This window comes from Pelodiscus sinensis, chromosome 18 (assembly GCF_049634645.1).
Source record: "Pelodiscus sinensis isolate JC-2024 chromosome 18, ASM4963464v1, whole genome shotgun sequence".
Taxonomy (NCBI): domain Eukaryota; kingdom Metazoa; phylum Chordata; order Testudines; family Trionychidae; genus Pelodiscus; species Pelodiscus sinensis.
Window position 1 is genome coordinate 6,649,576 of NC_134728.1, and position 21,679 is coordinate 6,671,254.

General features: G+C 46.1%; 1 protein-coding gene across 7 annotated transcripts; it reads right to left on the reverse strand.

Moving 5' to 3' along the window:
• Positions 1 to 247: 247 nt before the first annotated feature.
• Positions 248 to 19,243, reverse strand: BIRC7 (baculoviral IAP repeat containing 7). Of its 7 annotated transcripts, none has more exons than XM_075901059.1 (9): positions 19,115 to 19,243; positions 16,271 to 16,799; positions 10,878 to 10,977; positions 9,312 to 9,384; positions 9,169 to 9,214; positions 4,122 to 4,331; positions 3,181 to 3,252; positions 2,506 to 2,713; positions 248 to 652 (listed from the first exon to the last, which is right to left on the reverse strand). In XM_075901059.1, exons 2-8 carry the CDS (start codon positions 16,788 to 16,790, stop codon positions 2,514 to 2,516), a joined length of 1,221 nt encoding a protein of 406 aa, XP_075757174.1. In that variant the 5' UTR covers positions 16,791 to 16,799; positions 19,115 to 19,243; the 3' UTR covers positions 248 to 652; positions 2,506 to 2,513. The 7 variants fall into 7 exon arrangements, with proteins under 7 accessions (XP_075757174.1, XP_075757173.1, XP_075757170.1 ...); XM_075901058.1 differs by having other exon boundaries at positions 248 to 624; positions 9,309 to 9,384; XM_075901055.1 differs by having other exon boundaries at positions 9,309 to 9,384.
• Between the last annotated feature and the right edge of the window lie 2,436 nt (positions 19,244 to 21,679).

Sequence of the window (21,679 nt, forward strand, 5' to 3'; positions counted from 1 at the left end):
AGAGAGACAGAACGTTTTTGCTGGAGACTTTTGATGCCCCAGACAGGGGAGCTCAGTTTTGGGAGCTACTCTGAAAGGTAGCTAGAGATCACTTGATTGCCCACAATTTGCTACTGGAGTAAGAGGGCTAGCAGACCACATAACCCTACCATCTGATGATACACGCAGGGTCTTGGATCCCAGCCTTGATGGAATGTTGCACTAAAAGCACTTTGTTTTTCACAGAGTGGGCCTATAGTCTTAAAAGTAACAGAAGATGCTTTTATTCCAAAATGTAAAATATAAGTCTACAAACTTAGCAAATCATTTTTTCCAAACCCATGAATAAGTAACACTGCAGGCAAATGTTCTTATGTCTCTGCCAAGATCTAACAGTTGGTTAAGAATAAAAATCACAATTCCAGACAAGTATCATCAGTTTTCGAGTGAAAGAAGTTACCATTCCTCCTGTTAATGGAGGACTTAGAGATGAATTTTTCCATAGTCCTCACAGGCAGGGAAGAAGCCCTGCAGGACACTTCTAGGAAGCGGTTCAGTAACCCAGACTGCTAGCAAGACTAGGAACGTCATTTCCCGTGAGATATCCTCATGCAGCACCTTCTGGGAAGGAGAAGGAGCTGCCATCTGTGGAGGAGGGCAGAGATGGGAAATTCTGCAAAGACAGAAGGAGCTTTCACAGTCTGAGCTTTGTGAGGATACAACCCTCCATTTAACTTATCTGGTCCTTTCCCTTCCCCCATGCAGTTGGAGACCTGTTCAGAAAAGAACTTTGATTCTTCCGTGGAGTCCTAGGCTTAAAGGCATCCTGGCTGCAAGGGCCCTCTCCAAGAGGAATTGGATGACCAAGCCAGATCAGAACAATGATTAGAAGCTTTGTAGCTTCCTTCAGTGTAGGGTTTATACCAGAAAAACATTTCTAGACAGCTACCCAATCCCCAACCAGTGAAAAGTTACAAGGTCTCAGACTTCAACAATCTGGTCCCGCTATGAGTGTCAGGGACTGGATTTGATGACCTCTAGAAGTCCCTTCCAATTCTATGCTTCTATAAATGTAGTGCTCTTCTCACCTAGTGCCGAAGCAATAGAATTTCCCTTTCCAGAATAAAAGCTTTCCAAGTTTAGAGAAGAAGAAGAGAGGCATTCTCCCCCCCTCCTGTTTCCAGCATGTCCAGTAGCTCAGGTCCCCCTGAGAGCTACAACTCAGTGAAAAGTCAAGGCCAGGGGGTTGTCAGCTGTAGTGCTGGGTTTACAATGGTGCTGGTGGCGCTAGGGAGCCAGGCCCAAAAGGGATGCTAGCCTGCTACACTTGCACTGCACCCTTCCTCAGCCTCCACCCCCAACCCTTCTGGCTTCATCTTCCCATCACCTGCTCCTCTCAGCCTGACCACTCACTGGCCAAAGGCTCCTCTGTCCCCTCTTATTGGGGCCAGTCCCCCATGCACCTCTCGCTCTGGGCAGTCACTGCTTCCTACCACTCGTGGGGCCCTATGTCTCCCCGGAGCAGAGCAGCCTGGGATGGTACAGAAGCCTGGTAAGTCTCAGCCAGGTGTGGGGGAGGGAGGGACAGTTATGGGAGGCTTGGCTGGATTAGAAGGCTGGGCCCCTCCAGGCAAGCGGGTTATGAGGCAACCTACCAGGCAAGCAGGTTCCAGGGCCAGTGAGCATGGCCAGGAGGCAGGGCATGGGGGAGCGGGTTTCTATGGCAGTCTGGGCTGTGAAGTGGCAGGGAAGGTGTGTTGGGGGCACTAGGGAGGTTGGGTATTTGAGATAGGGATGTGGGCCTGGGCAGGGATGAGATGCTGCAGGATGCTGTGCATTTCTGGGGGGAAGCTTAGTGGGTCTGTGGGTGCTGGTCTTAGGGAGTTGGAGGGTAGGGTTGGATGGGGCCAGCTTGTTGGTGTCGTTTGGGCCCATCCATGAGGGGAAGGAAGGGACATGCCACCAGCACAGGGCTGAGCAGGCCACTGTGCATCTGGCCACTGGCAGTTTGTGATGAGTGCCCTCACACTGGGCTGGGCTGAGCGGGGCTGTCCTTGCCTTGCCATGCCCCATTACCCCTGGCTGGGCCTTCACTCTAGGGACTGACCTCCCCACTCTATTGTCCCCATGTAGGCCCACAAGTATGTCTGGCCCTGGGCACACAAGAGGTTAATCTGGCCCTGGTTAACTGGTGCGCAGAGTCAGTGCACAAGTTCAGACCACAAATACTTACGCTGCTTTTATAAACACAAGAATGGCCATACCAGGTCAAACCAAAGGGCCATCTAGCCCAGCGTCCTGTCTGTTGACAGCGGCCAGTGCCAGGTGCCCCAGAGGGAACGAACAGAACAGGGAATCGCTAAGTGATCCCTCCCCGGTCTGACACCATTCCTACCCATCCTGGCTAATTAATAATAAAGCACAACCAAGACCCTTCAATCCAAGTCCATTCTACATGAGCCATTTGAACAAAATGATTCTATTCCCCCCCCCCCCCGCACTTCCCCCCCCGCCCCCCGCACTTACCTCATGGCTCAGGACATGAAAGTCCTCACACTTCCCCTGATGACTGCCCTGCAGATGGGGCACCGTCTCAGACTAGGGGCACACTCCGCACACACCACCAGGTGGCCACAAGGGACAAAGACAATGGACACATCTTTGTCCATGCACACTTTGCACATCCTTTCCTCCTGCAACCGCCGCAGCTGCTCCTCAGTACTCTGTGGAAGCTCTGCGGGACGAGACACCCCCAGGTTGTGTTAGAGTAGGGTTATCGGAACACTTTCTTGAACTATGGCCTGGAAAGACCCTTTCAAGAGCTGGTCTGAGAGCCATCATTTTCCCTCTACTGCTCGAAAGCTGGGACCGTGATAATGGTCAGGACAAACCTGTGCTATTTGACACAAAGGCCCCTCAGAGGATCCCACCACCGGCAGATAACAAGATTTGGACAATAGGGAAAGAGGACAAACTAATTAGTGAATGTGACACATGGGTAATCCACGGTAAGTACTCTTCTGAATGTTTCTTGTCCAATATAAAGTAGACTCGGTTCCCTGAACACGGCCTGGAGGCGCTACCACATTGCAAAATAATTTCCCCTTGCTCAGAATGTAACTGTTACACAGGAGGCAATGGGCATAGTTATTTCCTGCTGTATAGGCTGATGGGGTCCTGCTCAGGAAGATATCACCTCACCTGATTCTTTTGAGCTCTCAGCCTGTGCCTCTTGTCTCGGCCCTGGCACATCTGGCTGCCTCGGTGTGCTCTCTGTAGAAAAATTCAGAAGGAAGCGAGATGCTATGGATACTCCCATGCTAAAAAGGACTGAAAACAAAAGCGGGCTCCTTGCTGGTATTTCAGATCATGTTCGTTCAAGTGTTATGCTGCTGAATGAGACCGGTTCTCTTTAGGAGGCTGCCAACTCAGCCAGGAATCAGACAAAGCTGGGTTTTGAGTCTCCTACCACAGAGGCTTGTTCATGAGCCATAAATCAAGTCCATCCCCAAACAAGGCCACATAAAATTCTGATTAGGTTTCTCTAAAACAATCATTTCTATTTTGGGTCAGAAAGATAGCAACCAGGACAGAAAGGAGGCTTGTCAAGTAGAATTTGTTCTTTCCTACGTAGGGGGTACTAAACCTAGAAGTCTTCCTTTGACAACTGTCTGCATCCTCATGACTTAAGCCAGAAGCCACATTACTAGCACATTTCTAACCCCTTTCCATTCAACGGCTCCTTGAATCAGACAGATGGAATGGCTTTCGTCAGCCAGTTTCAACAGCAGGCACATAAAAGGAATCTATTTCTGGATTTGTTGCAATGCCAGCACTGGGCGAATGCTTAAGTCTGGATGTAGCACCAGAGCTTTCAAGCCACGATGCAATAGAGAAATACTGAAATGCAGCTCTGCTCCAGGCTCAGGGAACTGATATTCCAAGGAGTGCAGATTCTGTAGGCCCCCCCATGACTGAACCACTTTCCCCTGCATCACAGGGCTCTGAAGTCAAGGAAGCACTACTAGGTTTCCTTCCAGTCTAGAAAGACAGCGTAGACCCAAGAGATAGCATCACTGAAATGCTAGAACTTCCGTAACCAGAAGAGATGGGATGAGATTCAAAGGACTAAACTGTCATACCTCTTTCGCCTGCACTGCTGCTCTCCGCCCCATCTACCTGAAGCAGATCCAAGACCAGTTCGGACACCGATAAGTAGCAGGTGCCAGTCAGCAGGCGTTTACTCTGGACCAAGCTCATCACCAAACTCTGGTCAAAGCCCATCTGAAGGACATCCTGCACTAGGGAAGACTGATCCAGAGGAGAGGACATGTCCCGATTCCCCACAGGATCTGTAAAGCACAGCAAGGAGACACTTTAGTGGTCCCCTTATTTAGTGAACAGGCTACAAAAGTAGCCACTACCCTATGTGGCAGGATAGAGCAAGGGACTGATCAAGTTCTCTGCTCATTAGACTATTCTGCACAGAGAAATGGCCATTTTGTGTTCTAGACTTAGATAAGCAAGATGAAGCACCCTGTTTCATGAGGAAAGGCTTCTGAAATGTATATTTCCATCACAGCAATAAGCCAATATTTTTTGTTTTAAATGTATAGCCATTTGAATGCTACAATTTCTATATCCAATACCTCATTCCTTCTCCTAGCCAGTGCTGCTGACCCACAAGTAGTCCTGGAATAAAGGATGAAATCCTGGCCCTATTGAAGTCACTAAGGGAACGTCTACACTGCAACGCTATTGCGAAATAACTAGCGCTAATCTGAAATAACTTAATCCGTGTCTACAGCAGGCAGTTATTTTGAAATAGTGCCAAAATACTGTCAAGCTGGAGGACTTCTTACTCCTTGTACAATGACGGGTACAATGATGGTTACAGGAGTCAGAGTAAGGGAAGTTGAAGGAAGAGTGCTCCATTTCAAAATAAGAGCTGTGTAGATGCCCAATTTCAAAATAAGATACTCAATGGATATAGCTCAATTTGCATAGCTTATTTTGAGTTAAGCCCTGCACCCTAGGAGAATTGCAATTAACTTTACTGAAATCAGGATTTTACCCTAAGCATCTCAGGTGCTCAGACCAAACTTTCACTCAAATTACCATTAAACAGAATTTACAAAAAGCATGGAAGGAATATTAACCTGCATACTTCAGATGCTGATAGTGGGAAGGAACAAAAAGCAGGTCCCTATAGATCAGCTAGGTCCCTACAGCTACATTTAAAGCAGCTGGTCTAATCCATCAGAGAGGACATTGCATTAGCACAATCAGCTCTGGCATGACAATTCCTAGCTTTCAGACAGTTACTCCTTTTTGCCATTAGGCAAGAGCTCTATTTTCACTGGCTTTTTTTTTTTTAAATAAAACTGATTAAAACCAGAATTTCACATACTAAAACAGACTACTCCGAACAAAAAGGCTGGGGGAAGAGGGCGGGGGGGGGGGGGGGGGGAAGAGGAGAAATCAGCAGGAAATCTCCCCCTATGATCCAATCCATCCCATTCAAGAAAGGGCCTTCCATGTGATTCTGAAACAAGCAGTCCCATCCTAAAGGGCAGGCTCTCCAAGGCTATGTCTATGCAGCAGCGTTATTTTGGAATAACGCAGTCCGTGTCTACACACAAGCAGTTATTCTGACGATGTTGAGCTGGAGGACTGCTTTCTCCAACTCCTGTAACCTTCATTGTATGAGGAGTAAGGGAAGTCGGGGAGGGGCAGAGGAGAAGAGGGCATTCTCTCAAAATGACTGCTGTGTAGACAGCACCAAAAAAGTCAAAATAAACTATTTCAATGTAAGTTACGCAATTAGCATAGCTTGAGTTGTGTAGCTTATTTCAAGTTCAGCCCTGCTGTGTAGATGTGCCCCAAAGCTCCTCCTTGTGAGACAGGCAGATTGAACAGCTGCACTCTTCTTAATAGAAGGCCCCATCCTTGAGTTGGAACAGTATGAAATTCACATTGCAGCTACTTAACAGTTGGCTTCAGTTTCTCTGCTAAATCCTACCCAGAACCACTCGTAGACAATTGTAAACGAGTTACGTCCCCAAGTGCCTTTCATTCTCAGTTAAGGGTTTAATGTATCCTCTTAGACTTCAAACCCACTGGCATATCCTTACCAAGAGCAGCTCACATTAATTTTGTGCAAGATTAAAGGGATTGGAGTTGTTCCAGTTACTCAGCAGTTTAGTCCCTAATGTTTTCTGAACCTTTAAGAGGTTACTTTCTGCAGTTTGGCAATACCTGGATACATTTATCTAATTGGAGGGCTTTCCCAGAAGAACTGCAGTTCTGTCTCCTCCTTCCTAAATACATGAGAGGATGTTCCCTGTGACCTACGTCCTGTAACCCTTCTTATTCATGTCCATTTTGAGGCATATTTTACTCCCATATGAAGATCACAAGGAAATAGAGTAACAAGCATGTGCATAATACTTTTATAACAAAAAAGGAGCTGATCTTTCAGTAAATTGTGTGCAAAATAAAATGTGAACGCTTCATGACAAGCAGGACACCAGAGATCTAGGAACCACAGAGCAGTCAGCTTCCCTAATAAATAAATATTGCCTATCTCCTAGAACTGGAAGGGACCTTGAAAGGTCATTGAGTCCAGTCCCCTGCCTTCACAGCAGGACCAAGTACCATTCCTGACAAATTTTTGCACCAAATCCCTAAATGGCCTCTGGAAGGATTGAACTCACAACCCTGGGTTTAGCAGGCCAATGCTCAAACCACTGAGCTATCCCTTCCCCCTCAGAAAGCTGACTACACAATTTAAAGCACTTGTTTCACATCTAGCTTAGCTAAAGAAGTCCAGTTTCACGCCACATCTTCATAACAGTTTGAAAGAGCACATGCGAAAGGTAGAATGAAAAGTCACGAGTGCTGCATTAGAATGCCCCTGGAGGTACCTCAAAGTTAGTTTAAAACAAGACTGACAGTTAATATCAAGTACCACAGTGGTGGGTATTCCATTGCCTACTACATGCTGATATGGAAACTGTTTGCTCTACAAGGCAGGGCTGCAATTCCCCGGCTTGAGTACATATCCTTGTCACAGCTCAAGGAAAGCGACTGCAAGTGTAAGTGATAGTCCAGCTGCAGTAGCATGGATAGCAGCAGACACAGCTGGGCTGTGCTAAGTACATACCCACCTGTTTCAGATGGCTTGGTACTCAGCATCTCATACCCATGCCTCTGATGTGTGTGTTCTAGTCCTCACATGGTGAATGAACGTATGTTCACATGGGCTGGGGAAATCACCCCTCACTGTAGAGTTACATCATTTCAGATTCATGGAGAAACCCGGGAATCTCTTATTCAAGGTCTCAACTCCTGCAGAGGTTGTGCAACAGCCTGAATTTGATCCCTTTTCCTTCCCAAGCGTGAGCTTCGGATACGCTTCTTTCTGGCCTCACCCACCACCTGCCTTCATTTTCTTCTCCACAAAAACCAGGTGTCACAAAGACAGGCCTATAGAAAATCCTGTCTGCTTAGCGCACCCATGGCAAAGCATACAGTAATTCCTCATTTAACACATTTTCACAATAGCTTGATTTTTTTTTTTTTTTTTTTTAGGAACATTTTTTTTGAATTACACGACCATCCCCGGAATAACACGATTTCCCCAGCCGGCCCGTTGCTGGCAGCTGCCCAGGGCTTCCCCTGTCTCTCTGCAAAGTGACAGAGGGTTCACTGCACCATTCCCCGCTGACTCCCCCTCGCCGGACTCGCCGTTCCCCACTGACTCCCCCTTCTGCCCCTTCTCCTCCGCCCCAGCTTGCAGGCCGATGGCTGGGTTTCCCCAGCCGGCCTGTAGCCAGTGGCTGCGTGGGGCTTCCCCCACTTCCCTGCAAAGTGACGGAGGGTTCAGCGCTCGCTGCGCCATTCCCCACTGACCCCCGCCCTCCCCTGCCGGATGCAGTGCAGATCCCGACAGACCCGCCACAGGGGCATACTCCCAACTTAGCCTCCCCTCCCCCGTTCTCCCCTTCCCTTTCCCAGAGACAAACACCTCCCCTCCCTGCTGTAACCCAGTCCCTTTTCTCCCCCAACCTTATGTCCCAGTCCCAAGAGACATCACCACTTGAAATGCAACCCTCCACCTTTTCCATTATTTTCAATGGGAAAAATTGACTCCGCATAACACGTTTTCACTTAACACGATCTTTTTCTGAAACATATCTATAGTGTTAAATGAGGAATTACTGTATGACTGAGACAATCAGTGGAAAAATCCCCAGAAAGAGCCTGTTCTAACCTAATCTCACATTTACATGCTGCTACCACTACTCCCAAAGCCTGTAAAAAGGTAGCTTTCTTCCCTTACTCAAAGCTTAGAAACGCAGTAAATTTATATCCCCAACTTCCAAAGGTCTGTATTGAGGATCTAGCCACAAGCACAATTGCCAGAAACAGCTGGCTTTAAGAACTCTCCCCCCTCCCCAATCAACCTCAAAAGGCACAGAACCACCACTGGCAAGCTCTCCTATTGGCAGATCTACTTTTAAGTGTTAATTGCAGGTGCTGAGGACACAGGCAATAGGAGCCTGAAGAAATGGAGTTGAGCACCCAAGATTCTGAATGCTAACTAGGTATCTGGTGTCTGTATAACTGGGCTTAGTCATTTGGTTGCTTAGGTAACGAGCCTTAACTGATTCTAGTTCACTGGCCATTCTGACAAGTTAAGAATAGTTTGGGGCAATATGAAATGTTTTGTAGGAAAACAAAATTTCATCAAATTTAAGTAACTGGAATAATAATAATAAAAAAAATCAAAACATTAACACAAGTATCATAATTAAATGTTCCAATTTTTTTTTCCTTCCAAGTGAGAGAGGTTCCTGCCCCTGAATTTACCAAATGGTCTTGGTTTAAACACATTTGCTAGATGTTTTGACCAACCTGGATCTGTATTTTTTGGCAAAATAAGTTTGGCTGAAAAGTCTCATGCCGCTTTAGTGGGCACTTCTACCAGCAAAGGTCACCTTTGTTTCAGGTCCCAGGGGAAGTTTCCGTAAGAACTCTGGAAGCGGTTTCACACATCAAAAATGCAAGCATCTCAGAAAGGGGTTCAGCCTGCAAACACTAGACTATGCAGAAGGCCAGAGTAAAGCCACAGCACTTTCATAAAAACCCCCAACACAAAAATAAAACATGCATCTCCACACAAACCTTGAGGTGTAGGGGGATTTTGTTCAGCCTGTTGCCAGGAGGCACCCTGAAAACATCATAAGACAAAACAATCACACAAGGGAAGGAACTCCTTAAACCTCCCCCTCCACTGCACCAAAAGAGGCATAAAATTCACTGACTACCGGAGAGTTGTAGTAGGCATCCTGAACGCGGCTCACAAATTCTCTGCCCCTTGACCGCAGCAGAAACTCACATCTGTGGAGAAAGACAAATACACGGTGAGGGACAGTGGAACTGGTGTGGAATTCGACATCACGAGGATGCTAACCAGGCTCCCCAATGATGCAGCTTGTATCTAGCAACATATTTGTACAAAGCATAAATGGCATCTTTGCCACGGTAGGCAGTCCCTCCCTGTTGGGCAAAACCCTTCCTGTTCCAAATAGAAAGGATGGTGATTTGAGGCTCCTGCTATGGAGAAAGTCAGATCAGACCACATTCTAGACGTTTGTGATTGGCTTCGGCCAAAGAGCTTCTCAGATACCTGGAGCACAGGGGAAATGGGTCTAGTGGCCTCTTGTCTAAGAGCCTCCATGCCAGGACTAAGTGTACAATACCCAGGGCTGTCCTTGCCCATAGGCAGGCTATGCACCTGCATCGGGCACCCAAAAGTCTAAGACCTAGTGGTGCCCCAGTGTCTCACCTGCCTCTTCCTAGCCCTGTTCTGTGGCTCTGCTTCCAATGGAGGGGATCTAGTAACTTAAAAGTGAGAAAGCCTGTTACGAACAGAACACTGACCCTGTGAAAGCTACTCAAGTGGTCATGAAGCCATTTAGCAAGCATTTGCTATTTGCGGTCAGATTGTCACTTTAAAAATAAGGCCCTGTAGACTAGCACAGTAAAACAAATTTAAAATTTTATTAGTGTTGAAGATTATAAAAAAAGTTACATCTCTTAAAAAACCTCAACCCCTCTCCTCTCCTCTCAGCTGCCGTCAGCTTAATAGTACTGTGTATGGCCCTATAAATCCAAAAGACGTCCCTGACAACATCCTACTATTTACACAGGAAGGCCAATCCCAGTGGAAAGCACGTGCTGCTCCAATACCAGTAAGAGACAAGGGCAGTGTTAAAATCTTTAGGAATCAATGGTAGAGATTGATTCACCATAGGCAAAACTACAGAAGCAGAGTTCTGAGCTTTGCAGGTCAGGCTTGGTTTTGGTTGGGAAAAAAAAAAAGCATTAGATTTGTAGACACACATGCTGTGTGTTTATGTAAGGCCAAGCCCTGTGTCTCTCCATTTGGTTGGGACCTCTCAGATCTAACATAAGGGTATCAAAAAAACACCACCATCACCACCTCCTACTCCTCCTGAGTGGGGGGAGAGAAGACTGCAACACTAACACAGCTTGTTAAATTGGGATCTGCTGGGATAGGTCTCAGGAATTACCAAGAGACTGAAACTCACTGTTGTTCCTGCTTTGACTACAAGCTGGTGTTTCTTAAAATTTATTGTGGAAATTGCAATCTGGTGGCTTATAGCCTTTCATGTAGGCTTACCAGATAGCAGCACTTATCAGACAGTGATCTGGCTGTATTTGAACGGATAACAGATTACTATGTAGCATTATCTAATTAAACCTCACCTGGGATAGGAGGTGTGTCTGTGTAGCAAGGCTCATTCAGTAAAACATGGACTAATGATTTGTAGGCCAGCCAGAGTGAGTATTAGTATATTGTAAGTTACCTTGGAAACCATTTGGCATGTTCCCTCCAGGGGTCATCTCCAAGCTCCCAGTTCCTCAAGCTGCCATCACAGTAAAAACACCTCACAGTGTCTCCTTGACCTGAAAAGTGCATTAAGAGACGACCGGATGTTAGGTATGAGCAGCTAGTTATACTAACCCAGGGGCAATTTGATGCCACTATGAGGAGAGCTGGTGGAAGTGCAGGATATTTACTCGTTACCATAACTGGATACCATACAACACATCCCATGATGCCTCTGTCCCTGTTCAGAGACAGGGAGTCAGGTCAGAGCACCAATTCCAAATTAGTGCAATGTAGGCAAGCCAGCTAGAACTCTGTTATTAGGGTTCCAGTGTTGGGTCAATGGATTCTCTGTACATCCCCTTTGTGGGCTCCCAAGTATGCCATAGGGCCACTCCCACTGCACACACTCCGTTTCTTCAGCCAGCCAAGTGCTACCCCACAGGAGACCACCAACTTGAAGGCCAGTGAAATGGGTGCTCACCATACTCCATACAATAGCAGTCCTCATTATAGAGGTCCCAAGCCATCCAGTCCAGGGAAGAAATAAAAATTCAGTGGGTTGACCGTTAGCTTTATTCAAAACCATGCACTGTAGCAGGCATGCTATCTAGGAAGCTGTACCTTCCCAGTCAGCAAGTTACATGTGGACCCCACTAAGAATTACTGGAAGGTCTATCCACCTGCAGACATAGGACCCTTTAAAGATTTTCAATACAGCTGGTCCAAATCTGGGCTTTCAGAATCTTTGAATGCTCTAAAACAAGGGAACTCTTTGGATCAGCTAGACTGGCGACGCTCTGGAATTAACCAGCCCAGTGACCTCTGGATTTGCCATGCTGTTGGATTGTTTTCCTGATGGATCCCCATTCTCAGTATTATGTTTTCAACAGCTGGTCTGCAGGTAGAAAAAATTCCAAAGCAAATCTGACAAAAGGATCCTAGCTGCAACCTCTTCTTTCTGGCTCATTCTGGTTTCCTGAACTGGCTGTTCTTTTGTCTTTTTTTTTTTTTTTTTTTAATTAAAGTAACTTAGAGCCCAAACATGGAAAAAAAAAATATCGCAAGGCATTTCAGCTCAACTGAAACAGGTATGTGTATTCCCAGCCCTATTTACAGTCAAGGTAGAGTTTATTTATTTATTTTTTAACCGGAGCTACAGCAAAACCCAATTCATGTGATTTTGGTAAGACTCTCAGGCAATACATATGCACGGGAGCTAACCAGTCCTTTCAGCTAACAGTCATGTAATGAATGCAGGGCATCATCCAGATAGCCTTGCTGTCACAGCGAGCTTTGGGATAGAAATTGCTCTCTCACCCCCATTTTATTAAGGCAGACTCTTGTGCAGGAAGCCTTTTTTGGGCTGGGGGCCACTGACCCACAGAAAGAGCCAGACTCTCACCGATATGCCCCCCCCCCCCGACTGAAAAAAAAAAGACAGACAATTCCCCTCAAACACCAGAGCCTGGGGGGAGGGGGATCCCCAGGCTAGTAGATTATGTGCTCTAGCCCCACACAGGAACAGCAGGGCATGGGGGGGGGGGGGGGGGAGAAGAGCATGGAACACCAGTGCAGGATCTCCAATGCTGGGGGGGGGAGGAGCCCCAAGCCTTAGGGGCTTTTATTCAGGCAAACCAGGGGCTGCATCCTGCCCTTAGGTTCCCCATCCCTGCTCTAGGGGAAAGAGCACAGGACTGGTGCTCAGGACTATTCGGAGCTCTAGCTTGCTCTATGATCCTACTCAAGTTACTTCACTCCATATATTAGCTTGTTAAAATTGGCAAAAATTGGCAATATGGGAACACTGCCTACTTCTGTCCCTGGGGAAAGGGATCTGCTGGGAGGTGTAATATGGGCATGCAGTTCTTGGACGGCACTGTACACGGGCCAATCAGTATACCAGTAATTTCCCCCCCACGCCCACCCCAGCTTTTCTGAAATTAGTTACGAGCAGTGTTCCCTGTAAGCTGTGAACTTGTGGAGCCACTCAGGAGAGATTCACATACCACCCAGCTGATTAGCAGAGTGCCCACTGCTAGCATTTTGTTTTCTATGGGTGGTGTGCATTTGCACATGCCTGGGTGCACAGAAAATTGATGTGCATGTGGATGAAAAAATCCATATATGGAAAAAAAAGTTAGAGGAAATATCGGTTGAGCTAGTACACAGGAAATTTCACCTCAGGTTGCTCAGTCCAGGACCAATTATAAGATGTACCTCCTCACACCATTTCTTGTGAAGTATACGGCAAAGCCTTCACGAAAATGAAGGAAAATCATTTAAGCTATATTCATGTTGGGGGTGGGGTAACACAAGTACTGTTCATATAGTTACACTATAGAAGGGAACAACATATCCCAGTTCTAGGGATTTTATCGATGCTATGCAAAGAAGACCACCACCAATTATTCAAGGCCTAGAAAACATGACCTATGAGGGAAGACTGAAAGAACTGGGCCTGTTTAGTCAAGAAAAGACGACAGAGGGGACATCATAGATACCTGAAAACTGCTAAAAGAGTGTTACAAAGAGGAGGGAGAAAAATTGTTCTCCTTGGCCTCTGAGGATAGGACAAGAAGCAATGGGTTTAAACTGCAGCAAGGGAGGTTGAGGCTGGACATTAGGAAAAATTTCTCAACTGTCAGGGTGGGCAAACACTGGAATAAATTGCCCAGGGAGGTTGTGGAATCTCCATCTCTGGAGATATTTAAGAGCAGGTTGGACAGACATCTTGCAGGGATGATCTAGATCAGGGCTACTCAACTTTGGAAGCCCTGGGGGCCAGAATGATACTCACAGTACATGCCAAAGACTGCAACTTGAGTGTGGTTGTATAGACATGCAAATATATATGCAAATAGCTTCTCTCACACTGACAGGCATGAATACAGAATACTTCCCACAATGTCACAGTGCACTTCCTTCCTGGGGGCTAGAAACCCCGACACCTTATACCGATCTGTTCCAGCCAGCCCATCCACTTGCGACTTTCAGTGCTCACCCCGCCTGGGAGATGCCTTGCCATTGTGGAGCGTGTTCCCAGTGGAGGCCACGTTGAAAGGATCCCATCCACGGGCCACATGCTGAGCCCCAGGTAAACCCAAACCACGCCACGGGCTGTAAACAAACAGGCCGTGGATTGAGTAGCCCTGATCTAGATGGTGCTTGGTCCTGCCACGAGGGCAGGTGACTGGACTTGATGCCCTTTCAAGGTCCCTTCCAGTGCTAGTGTTCTATAAATCAGAATAGCAGTTCACTGGATCAACCTCTACAGAACTACAGGTTCAACACAGGGTGAGGGAGGCACGGAGATAGAAATGCAACGCTTGCATGTGTAGACAGATTCAATAAACTGTCTCAGAGCAAGCCAAGGAATTTTAGACATCTCCAACCATGTGCAGCTGTAGCTTGTGGCTATTAGGAACAGATTGCGTGGGGGGAAGCTCACACAATTCTGCCAGAAAAGCATGAGTCCTTCCACTGGTAATGCCTGTATGTAGGAGACAGGAATAGCATTAAAAGACAAAGTAAAATTTAAAGTTTTAGCATTAACTCAATTTACTAACTGAGCAGATTTTAAAGGGATTCCACAGAGGAAAAGCTCCAAACTCATTAGATTTCTGTTCATGATTCAGAATTATGGGCCATTGGGCTCTATCTAGCTTTCCAAGCGAGAGTTCTCTATTGAAAAGCATGACATTAGCTGGGATCAACAGAGTCCCAATCTTCAGAAGAGGGGACACCTACAGACAGCTAAGGGTCTTAAATGAAAAAATATAAAATAACTCCACCCTGTCCCCTCCATATTACAACCAGTCCCCAAATTACAAACAGGACCAAACAGTTGGCCGTAACTCAAACTGTTCCTAAGTCAGACCCCATTGAGTTACATTGCAACCGTGCTGTTCGTAAGCGCAGGTCGCGTTCGTAACTCGGGGACCGCCTTTACGACTGCTTAATGCGAGGTTTGGTCATAAGTACGAATGGTCCTACATCAACCGTTCATAACTCGGGGACCAGCTGTATATTCTACCTGAACTGTTTGCATGTCATGACTCTGGTTAGACTTCACATTTAAACCAGATACTAAAGGTGTGTGGAAGAAACAATCGCAAAGGGTGCGCACAGCAAGTCTACAGTCATGGCCTCTCACTGTTCCCATGATCTTCATTGGTCTGTCATACTCCTCATTACTCCTGGTCTTAAATTTGAAGTAAGCTCTTCAGGGGAGAGAGTTTCCATTACAAGTCTGGGCTGAACTTGGAGAGAGCCTTCATCAGTGTTTAGAGCGCTCCTCTATGCCCAGCTCTGATGCAGTACAGGTTGTACCTCCCTTAACTGGGACTCCCTGGTCCGTCATGGACCACAGATGTTCCTGGACCGGAGAGTCAAGGAACAGGGAGGTCTGGTGGCAGGGCAGGAGGATGGTGGGGAGCACCAGAAACCCTGTGTTGGCAGTGGGGGAGGGGGACAGGAAGCACAGCGGTGAGTTTTGGCCTCAGCAGCAGCCGCCATGGAGCTCCAGCCCCAGCAACAGTAAGGGAGCTCTGTCCCCAGCCGCAGAGCTCTGGCCCCAACCCTGGCTGCACAGCTCCGGCCCCTGCCATGGACCGGGCAACTGCTGAGCTCTGCCCCAGGGCTGGAGATCTGGCTGTTGCACTCCACCCTGGCAGCAGGGGGGCCGGAGGCATCTAGGGAGCCCTGGGGTAGCAGTGGGGGCAGGCTGGAGCCCTAACTCACTGGTAGCACGGGCCAAGAAGGGAGGGGAATGGAGGAATACTTGAGGGTGGGGTTGAGTGCCATTGCCAGCCCCACAGACAGGGCTTGAGGAGATCCTGAGACCTCCATTCCCAACTCACCTTGCGAGACACTGATCTGCAGGCTAGGTGGCAACAGCCAGTGCAGCCACACTGATTTCTGCTCCAGAAGCTTCCTCGCCTCCCCCCGCCCTCCCCAACTCATCTCACATCCTTCTCCCCCGCCCTGAAGACATGAAGTGGGAAGGGCAAGTATTGTGCAATGTGTCAGGATTTGGAGGGTGCAATCAAACTGTTAATGCAAAGGAGAGGCTCAACTCAAAACATTGAAAGTTGAGGATTTAATTTTTCCATCAACCATATCTCATGGGGTGGCCGGGGGAGAATAGTTTAGAAATGGTAGATGTTGAGATTCAAAATGTTAAAAACGTAAGTTGTCAGCTTCACATGTCCACACACAAAGCAAAACGTCCTTAAAACCAAAGTGATCAGTTTTAAGCAACTATTTTGCCCTTTGATTTACCAAAGGGAATATCATTTTGTGCATGTGCAATGAAATTTTTTGGTAAGTGTTGATACACGTTAAAGTGTCTAATCCTGCCAAGCCTACCTGTATAGAAGAAGCCAGCTCTGGCCAGATGCTCAGGATACAGATCTGTGTACGGTGGCCAGTTCTCAAAAGTAGTTAGTCGCACTGCTTCTGTTTCCATCTCCGGGTATTCTGGTTGACTGGGGAGGGCTGTGTCTTCCACATCCATCCTCTGCAGGAGGCTGAGGATCTGTCCATCCACATAGTCCAAGATTTTCTTAAAGGGGATCATCCGCTGGTTGCCAATGACTTCACCACAGATGAACTTACAGGTAGGGAAAAATTTCCCGTGCTCTCGCATGGGCTCATCCTCAGCCTCCCAGCTCCACAAGATACCACCACAGCAGAAGCACTGCACTCTGTCATCAGGACCCAAGAAGAAAAAGCCAGCTTTAGCCAGGTCTGTGGCAGAGACGGGTGAGCTCTCTGGCCACTGCTGGAAAGTCCTCAGTCTTTTCTCCTCACTCCGCATGTCGGCCTTTGACAGCTGAAAATGCCTTGGCCCAGACCCACGCTCGTCTGGGAGAAAGCTGGCCTCCATGTCTCAGCACTAAGAGGGGAAAAAAAAAAATACACAAGACACTCCCTCAGTGACCAGCTGTATTTCCCGATGTCAGGCAGCACTCCAACTGCCAGCTGCATTCTCATCCCCACAACTCATCCTGCTACACGTTCTGGAAAGCTCATGGTCTCAACAAAGCCAAGCATGTTCCTGAACTGCAGTCAAAACAGATCTGGATTTTCTATGCCCTGCTGCTGCTTTTTCCTTCCCTCCAGACACTAGCAGGGGTTGAGGAAAAAGGGAAAAGACCAGCAGTTTCTCCCTTGCTTTTCAAGCTGCCAAGAAGCCTAAGTATTGTTGCTTTTCTTCTAAACCAAGGCAAGACCTAGTCAATGCACTTGGATAAGGCCTCTCAGTTTTCAGACTGACCTGAGCGGTGAACCTCAGTTGTTCCCTGGTCTTTAACAAAAGTATAAAAAGAATTTAATTCCTGTGTGCTATTCCTTTTATTTCAAGGAAAGCCTACAGTTGCATATTCTATGAGTAGGCTTCTCTTTCCATCACGTGCAAGCATTAGTATGGCAGTCTGTGGCCAGGAGCTCGATTAGCAGCTTGTGCCTTCATTCCTACCCATCTCATTTCACAGAACACCCCACACCTCCAGCAGAGCCACCACAGAAGTAACCCAAAATGTTGAGGCCTGCTTTCCTACATGGGTTTCCTTAAGTCACAGGTAATGGTGGTCACAGTTAGCGGCCTTCAGTCTTCTTTTGATACAGAACTAGTGAAACTAAAGAAAGTGTTAATTTTCCAGGCCTCCTCCCCTACTCCAACTGAATTAATATTCCAAATGCGTGAGCAGTTCTGCAAAGCGACCGCCACTTCCGTTTTTGCCAGCAAAAGGCAGCACTGGGCCTAAATCTTCCCTCACACAGGTGAGAGCCAAGAGTGACTCTGCAAAAGGTAAGCAAATTATTCAGAAGTAGGGATCTCCATATACTTGGCAAACAGCAGTCATCGAGAGAGCCTCTTTTAATAGAAGCATACCTCAGAAAACCTGTCAGCTTTCAAGTCACTAACTCACAACAAGCAAGTATTGACCCCCTGTTGGCTATTAGTGGGGTCTTGTAGTGTAAGTGGATAGCTCTCAATACAGTAAACGATCATATATTAAGATAAAAATTGATTTTTTAAAAACAAGAGACTTTGCATTATAAAGACATTTACTGTCAAGATGTGGCCAGCCATCACCTTGATCACTTTATTGCATGGTACACCCCTTTGGAAGCCTGAGGAGAATTAATCAGCAATTAGCACATAGTACAGAATGGGGACTGCAATTAGTACCTTGCTAATAGCACCAAGAGACCAATGACAGAGGTGACATGGAGTCCTAGCAAGCCTAGAAAAAACCCTGGAGAAGACAGTTTCAGCACATGGGAGACTGTGTCTGGAAAAGCTTATTCTGGGATTGCCTGTGAGATACAAGTCTCACAAGACTGAAATCACCATTACTAAGAGTCCAGTATTTCATGGGCACTCACTTCTCATTGAGCAGCTGCGGCTGTCTGTCAATAGACCCTGCTCAGCCACACCTCTTCTACAGAAAGGCAGGCAGAGAAAACGCTGTATTTAGCAGGGTAGCTAGAATTTCTTTCTATAGCAAGACAAGCCAAAGTGGTGGAGAGAAAGGCCCTGAAAAGCCTATGCTAGAAAAAGTATATTTGTGCTTCATACACCAAACCATTGGTTTGAGAACAGGCCCATTGGTATAAGAGAAACCCAGATAAAGCAGCGAGAATCTAGGAGATTGAGGGGGATTAGCAGAGCAGCTAAGAGTACCTGAAGTCTGCTTTAACCTACATACCAGATTTCACTCTGGGCTAGTTCTGCAATTCCAGCACTATTTGAGTCCTGGGAGCTAGACTTTGATTTTACACTAGGACAAGTGTAAGACCCTCCAGTTCACACCCACCTGGTCATAAAACACAGCCAGCTACCTCTTCTTTACACACACACACATTCACCTCTGTTGAAATCAAATATTGAGTCTGCCAGGGAGTCTTAAATAAGGAGCTTTCATAGAAACTGAATTCCTAGAGAACCGATTAAGATTTCAATAACATTTCACAAGTCAAAATCACTACTAGCCAAGACACACCACTATCTGCAGTTCAGGAGCATAGACTGAGTTACCACATCATCTTCTCCCAAAACACTTAACTCTGGGCCATTGACAGCTAAGGCTAGACACCCTATTCATTAGCAGGCCTATTCCAAAGGGGGACTTTAGACAGAGCACAAATACCACCTTCTAAATCTACTCAGCAGAATATTAATGGCCAAATAAGAATATAACTAACCAGCCACTAATTCTCAGCCTGTAGAATGTTTCTAAGATCCAAGACCATCCTAAAGAAGCTAGGTTGTCAGCTCAGTCCTATTTAAAGTTACTAGGGCCCATTGCTTTGGGCTGAACTGCGACAGCTGAGCTTTGTTTCTCTTTTTTTCTATATAATTGCCCATCTGGTGGGTGTGGGACGTCTTGTAAGATGTGAGTGACTTCACCTGTTGGGAAAATGCCTGTGGCTTCTTTCTCTTGATTGGCTAGTTCACCTTTTATCTTCCTCTGGGCTTATGCCAATATTCATCTGTCTCCTAACAGTCTTTCAGTACATAAATGTTCAGGCTACTAGAAAAGACCTCACCCCATGTGTTGCTATTGGGAGACTCCTCATTTGTGCCCACAGGAGTCATCCCTTCCCCCATACTTCTGAAATTTACCCCTCAAGACCATTGCTACTGTAAGTGGTGACAGACTAGCAGACACAGAAATTCTCTGCAGAGAAGGATGTAGCGAGGAATGTTTCATGTTGTGTGCTGGAGGATTTCTTGGAGATTCATCCTTAGCCCCTGCAGGACACAGGAGACTAATTAGGAGCTAGCAGACAGACTGCAGTTCCACATCCCAATACTGTATCTTTCTTTATAAAAATTCAAAAAGCTATTGAAAAATTGGAGATGCACAAATAGTGACCCAAACTATGATGCAAATTGCTTAGCAGCAATGAATATTTATATTGTGGTAGCACCCTACCTTAACTGGGGCTGCCTTATTGAGGGAGGCTACCCCTTGATTATGATGCTTTGATGGGTCTTATTCATGTGTGCAAAGTTAGGTAAAGGTTTGCAGGATCTAAGCCATCACCCCTCTGTGCCTCCATCTGTAAAATGGGAATAAAAACTTTCCTTCATCAGAGGGGATGTGGGGACATAATTACCACCTCGAGTGAGGCTCCCGTAGGCTGTTCTAGAGCCCCAAAGTGGGTGGAAATGACATTTACATCCATTTTAAGGCTACTTTATGATGCCACAGTGGTGTGAAAGGTGTAATGTAACTAACAGTCAGGCCTAGTGAGTAGGTCAGATGCATCAGTGACGGGTAGAACTTTTATTCCAAAACCATTTTGTTGGGAGATTCTGGACTGCTACGTGGTGGGTCACCGTGAAAGATTTTAGAATGTCAGTACGTGGTGGTCGCATAACTGGGTAGCTTTGTACATGTGGATGTTCTGTTCACTTTGTATTGGTAATCCTTCTCTGGATTGCTATGATTCTGAAGCAAATCAGTTTCACTTTCTTTTAATAGATGTTGGTATCCTATCATATATATTGTGTTTTTCTGTCATCCATTTTGAGCCTTCTTCTCGTTTTCAACAAAATATATTGGAAAATAAGCACATAATGGGAGACATAAAAGGAAGAGGACTTGCTCAAAGGGGTTTGCATGGTTTAATTCAGCTATATTTTAGCAGAAGTGAATGATTTTCATTTTCCCAATATCCCTGAAGTCTGAAAAAACTCCCTCTCTCTTTCTTTGTCCTGTGGTGATGGAATGATTTTAAGGTAGCTCTTGAATGGAACAAGGTTTTTGAAAACTTGTCTCTCTCCTTCCACATTTTTCATTTGGGAAAACGCAATGTACTACTACTCATCTTAAAGCAGAAATTTTTGGATCATGCACTGCCCTTCATTAACCCCAAATAGGCAGACATTTTTTCAACCCCCTTCTCTCTACACAAGACTATAAAAGCAATTGTGTGCTTTTTAAATTGAAATGCCAGCATAACCACGTTGTCTTATTTTTTAAAATGTACATTAAAATACTGATGGTGAAAACTTAGACATGCTACAAACAGTAGAGGGCAGTGCATATTTACAAAATGGTTCTGAGAATCTTGTGGATGGTGGTGCTGGTTTGTTTGTTTTTTAAATCTTTCCTAAATATATATACACAATTGCCCACTAGCTTCTGTACCTCACAAGAATATGTGGATTTTGTAGAACATCAATTAAAAACATAAGACACCTGCAAAAGCCATTTGGATACGTTCCCAATTACAAGGAATATTTTGAGGAGCTATTGAAGAGTTATAGTTAAGTGCCTATCAATAAATAATAATCATAATGATTAATTGTGGTTTGCTTTTATGAATTATCTTTTACTCAAGGATCGTAGGGATGTAAAAGTGTAACCATTTAAATGGTTAACTGAGAAGCATCAGCTTTTCAGTTTCCCTTGCAGTTACATGCCTGTTCCCCAGAAGGAGGCCTTGTTTCCATTACTGTACATGCTGGCTCCCCGGGAGGAAGCACCCCTCCCAGAGAGGCGTGGTTGTGGGTTCAGCGATATAAAAGACACTTCCCTGTGAGCAGGGCTGGCAACCCCTGCCAGGCCTGCTCCTGGAGAGCCCACAGCACATGTAACTGTGTAACCACTAGGATTTTTAGTGGTTAAACTTTTCAACAACTTTTTACATCCCTAACCGTGCTTGGGGAGACTTGGCAAATATTACTATCTGCATTTTACAGACAGGGAAGTGGAAGAACAGTGAAGTTAAGTAACTTGCTCCAGTTCACGCAGGAGC

What these genes read in the sequence shown, in the direction of transcription:
- BIRC7 (XM_075901058.1), bottom strand. Translation starts at nt 16,790, where the DNA reads ATGGAGGCCAGCTTTCTCCCAGACGAGCGTGGGTCTGGGCCAAGGCAT. An exon ending in AGCTGGCTTCTTCTATACAG is followed by an intron (nt 10,978 to 16,270) that starts GTAGGCTTGGCA and finishes TGCACTTTTCAG; the next exon opens with GTCAAGGAGACACTGTGAGG. An exon ending in CCTACTACAACTCTCCGGTA is followed by an intron (nt 9,215 to 9,308) that starts GTCAGTGAATTT and finishes TGATGTTTTCAG; the next exon opens with GGTGCCTCCTGGCAACAGGC.